Source organism: Phyllostomus hastatus, unplaced genomic scaffold, assembly GCF_019186645.2.
Source record: "Phyllostomus hastatus isolate PE091 unplaced genomic scaffold, TTU_PhHast_1.1 phas_contig_5, whole genome shotgun sequence".
In the NCBI taxonomy this organism is placed as follows: Eukaryota; Metazoa; Chordata; class Mammalia; order Chiroptera; family Phyllostomidae; genus Phyllostomus; species Phyllostomus hastatus.
In genome coordinates, this window is record NW_025333897.1 from 602,514 (window position 1) to 607,424 (window position 4,911).

Here is a 4,911-nt window from a genome sequence, read left to right on the forward strand (position 1 = left end):
TGTTTTATTATCTCTACTGTCTGAAATACCTCATCTTCCACACAAATCTTTTAATCCAGCAATTATAGTTTGAGGAAGTGTCCAAAAAGGAATGATAAAGACAATCATTCCAGCATTGCTTTCAAAGACAGAAAAGAGAGGGAAGTAATCTACATGTACATGGATAGGAGTCTAGTACATCCCACGCCATGAGACCATTTAAAAGGTCAAAAATTCTAACTTAGCCACATGTAAACATATAATAATTACATGCATAATATTTACATTCCATAACTATCATTTAGAAATATCTAGAGTTGGAGGCAGGGGACCCCACACCCACCCACTCATCCACCTACCCACTCCCTGTGTGGCCTCCTCCCCCACTAAGCAGAGCCAGCAAAGATGATAAACAGCCAGGACAGCAGTATTTTGCCTTTGAATACCTGCCCCCAGTTCCAGGGCCTCTGTGTCCGTCCTGATGCCCTCATCCACTATCGAAGGTCCTGGGTGGGCAAGGGGGCGGCAGGGGTCCTTCTTTCTCAGCTGTAATATATAAGAATGAGAAGCTCCCTGTTAACCAGGACCTCCGTCTAAACGATGGGAGACCTCCCATCATCCACTTCCAATATGATGTCACTGAGGTGACGGTCTCTTCCTGGCATGCAGTTCTGTCCAACCAAAGCCTGTTTGTAGAAATGCCAGATGGATCATTAGCTGATGGGAGCAAAGAAGGATTGCTAGTGCTGCTTAAGTTTGCTAATGCACTGATTGTACCTCGAGGCCATTCCCGTGTCCCTTCTCAGCCAGATGTGATGTTCATGGTTTACCCCCTGCACCAGAACTTGCCTGATGAGGACTAACGGTCAGAGGATGCTTTGCCCAAGAGCCACAAAGAGTTAAGAGGGCAAGTTAGGCAGCCCTGGGACAGAACTGGGGGCTCCTTGCTGTCCAGGGAAGGAGGCTCGGGGGCCTCCTTCCCCTCAAGGTAAGGACTGCCTATTGAGTTCTTGGAGTTGACTGGCTGAAATTGTTTTCCATAGAGAACAGTAGAAACATATTATTCACATGTAATCGCCAATAGTAAATATTTATGAACTGGCATTAGAAGCTTTTTAAACTGTGCTGTGTGATGTGTAGGGGAGGTCATTGCCTGCAGGCGGAGGGACTATCTGGGTCTAGGGCAAAGCCTGGAGGGCCTGTGGGTCCCCAGCTGTTGTTGTTTGTCTTTTGGTTTTGAAGACTTGTGTATTTTCTTTCCTTGCTTCCTATTGTTACAGAATACAACAAGGGGGGCCTGGGACAATATACTATTATTGAAAGAAGGCCCCGGGTCCGTTATGTCCGCCACCAGAGGAAAGACATCTCTCAATGCCAGAGATTCGTGAAAAGGAAAGGAAATGTTTATTTAATGCTATTCAAACTTAAAGTAGTGACCTAACGTCTTTATCAAAAATCCCAAAGTCCCTCAAAACACCCACAAACACACACAGTCCTTCCTTCCTTCCCCCTTTGCCCAGTCCAGAGTACCGTATCTCAGGAAAGGAAAACGGAGTCCATGGCTCAGGCAGTCCTCTGGTTCTTAGTTAGTCCTCCATCTCGACTGGGAGACCTCCCTGGGTTCCTGGCACCCTCGGCTGAGTTGCCGGGATCTCTGCTAAAACCAGGCGGTGGTTCCCCCTTCTAAAGCTGTGGGAGTCCCCACTCTGTCCAGGCCATGTGGTTCTCCCTCTCAGGGCTGCAGGAAGGGGAGAGTCCCCACTTTGCCAAAGCCGCGTGGTTCTCTCTCCTAAAGCAGCACGGTTCTCTCTGGGATGCAGGAGTCTCCACTCCGTCAAAGCCACGTGGTTCTCTTTTCTATGGCTGCGGGGAGAGTCCTCACTCTGCTAAAGCTGTGTGGCTCTCCCTCCTAAAGCAGCATGGTTCTCTCCTCCTCAGGGCAGCATGGCTCTCTCTCTCAGAGGGCTGCGGGAAGGGGAGCGTCCCCACTCTGCCAAAGCCGCGTGGTTCTCTTTTCTAATGGCCACCAAGTCTGGGTTTTAAATCCCCGTGGCCAATCTTCCTCTGCAGCCTCATTTCCAACTCCTCCCACACTCGGCTTCACATGCCAGAACTCGTATCCTTCTAGCTTTACTGGGCTGCCATCTTGAGTCTGGGCAGGTGTGGCCCCATGTCCTGGAGCCAATCTTCTCTGAGCTCCCAGGCAGGCACTGTAGCTTGGGGGATCTGCCCCCAGTCACGTCTTGGTGGGGAAGTTACTTCCATTCCCCTGGCTCAGAGATGATCACAGCTATTTAACATATCTAAGTGACCAGCCAAAGGCTATAGATATGTTAAATGACCACGCCAGAGGGTAGCTGCAAGGCTGTTGCTATACAAAACAGCTCTCAATGGCCCTGCTCCATTTGTCCCTTCCCCCAACCCACACCCTTGGTGGGGGGATGGAGACATCTTAAAATCTCCTGGACACCTTAAGTTCTGGACCCCATTTCAAATGCCCATTTGGGGTCCCCCCTCTAGGCTGCACCCTGTAACACTATCACCCCAGGGGTTCCTGTGTATCAGCTTTTTAGCCCATGTGCAGCAGTGTCCTTGAGTTGTTTTCTGACACTCCACCTGGGCTTCTCTCTGTGCATGGTGTCTGGACTGGAGAAAACCGGTCTGATGCCCTCCTTCTGTAGAGCTTAGTGTTGTTCTGGCATTTGGTTAAGTTAGAGTAATCTGTTTAATGTTGTCAGTGCATTTTTAATAACATTTTTTTATATTTTAATTGTTGTTCAAGTGCATTTTTAATAGGTGCATTGAAGTTTGCTCCCACCACCAAAGATTTTTTTAGGGTATCTGGAACTTAAAAAACAGAATCCAAATTCCAATTATCAGCTCACAATCAGTTTTTGCCCCTGGCTACAGCCCCAGCAAAAATCCTTCCTAGGGTCGCAAAGGTCAGAGAGGAAGAGGAATAGTGACTCAGGGCCTGGGGGCAAAGGGAGGCAGAGGGGACTAGCTGGGTGCCTCTGCCTAGCTGAGTATAGTGCTAATGGCACACACCTTCAACCCACCCCTCCAGCAGGTTCTGAATAGTGCCTGAGACCCTGCTTCATAGGGCCTAAAAGGGACTGGGGCTGTAGAAGTGGCCTGCCCTTTTCTGTTTTCAAGGAACAGCTTGTTCTAAGGAGGGAGGAAAGGAGAGAGATCTATCTAGTCTGGGTGAGGGGGGTGGGAGTGTCAGGGAGGCAAGTGTGTTGTGTTACTGGGTCAGTAAACTGACTCAAAGTTAAAAAAATATTTGGACAATGATGACTGACGATTCTATCTTTCTAACTAGGCCCTAAATAAAATAACTGCTATTTTTCTTTCAATAAGAGAGAGATTGCAAACTCCTTAAGGAAGACTTTAGTAAAATCTTTTAACAAAGTTCTTTAATTTTCTATTAATATGATATTAAGTAAAAATCAGAATTATGGGCACAGGTTTCTTGGCTCTATGCTACTGAGGTTTCTTTCTTCTGTTTCAAGGATCTTCTGTATCATAGAGACCCCACTCTATGTAGGAAGGGATTGCAAGACAATTACTTGTCACAAGGAGAGGAGAGAATTAACAACTTCAATGTTCCCAAGGGTAAGGTATCAAAACTCCCTCACTGATCACTGAAATAAATGGCTTTAATCACACCCAGTTATAAATTTTCCTGTCCCATTTGTGGGTGGATAGAGGCGATACTTCTTCTTTTTTCTAGGCCTGCACAATCTAGCCCAGCAGACACTAGTTATATGAGGTATATAAAATGTAGCTAGTGAGTCATGATTGGTGTGGCCCAGTGGGTTGAGCATTGTCCTGCAAACCAAAAGGTCACCAGTTTGATTCCCATTCAGGGCACTTGGGCACATGCCTGGGTTGCAGCCGGATCCTTGGTTGTGGGTTTCAATGTTTCTCTTACACATCAATGTTTCTCTCCCTCCCTTCCCCTTTTTCTAAAAGTAAATAAATAAAATCTTTTTTAAAAATGTATCTACTGAAACTAGATAACTGAATTTTTAATATTATTTAAGTTGAGTGCATTTAAATTTCAACACTTGATTTAAATTTAAGCTAAAAAGTTTAAGTATGCTCAGAACAACTTTGACTTGTATATCAACTTTTTCAGGTTTACACTTTATGAAATCTAAATACAGATCAAGAATTTTTGTTGAAAATTCATAGTCCAAATTGATATGTACTATAAGTATTGTTAACCTAAAAATAGATGCCAAATGTCATATGTGCATGGATATGGGAGCCTTCCAGATGGCAGACACCAAATAGTGTATTCCCATAGGACAAAAAGCCAAACTCTCAAGACTAAAGAAAAAACATCCAATTTAACCCAAAGTGAATTTCCTTCTTATGACAAAGGACACAACAAAGATAAAGAATAAAGACAAAACAGCATGCAACACAAAAGAGTATTGAGCCACCAGTGGAAGTGATAGGGGACTCAAAACTTGGAAAATTTTAGCGTAAGGTAAATAGCCATAAATCTAGCAAGTAATGTGTATGTTAAGCTTTTTGTTTCAGAAACTACAGATAAGGCTCATCTGGCACCTGAGAAACAAAAAACGGCTGACCTTCTGGGGTGCTGGCTGGAGATACCACATGGAGACATCCATATCAGGTGACTACCTCTTCCCTTGGAATTTCAAGGCCTGTTTGTCCTCCCCCAGCCCCCTTATAAAAGATCTGGCCAGGAAAGAGAAGGAAAGATGGTTTGTTAGGGTATGAACCTGCCATCTTCTCGGATCACTGGCCATCTGAATAAAGTGCCTATCAAAGATTCAATCACTGTCATTGCTTATTGGATTTGGTAGTGACAGGCAGCCCGAATGCTGATGTCTTTTCCGGTTACATATTTTGGCGACTACGATCAGACAGAAAGGACATCTGTATCTGTCTGAT

General features: G+C 45.1%; 1 protein-coding gene across 1 annotated transcript; it reads left to right on the forward strand.

Moving 5' to 3' along the window:
- The first annotated feature begins 384 nt into the window (after positions 1 to 384).
- Positions 385 to 842, forward strand: LOC123823896 (ornithine decarboxylase antizyme 2-like). Its single transcript, XM_045846950.1, is given in 2 exon segments — positions 385 to 433; positions 436 to 842. Coding segments are annotated over 2 exon segments (456 nt in total).
- Positions 843 to 4,911: the final 4,069 nt, after the last annotated feature.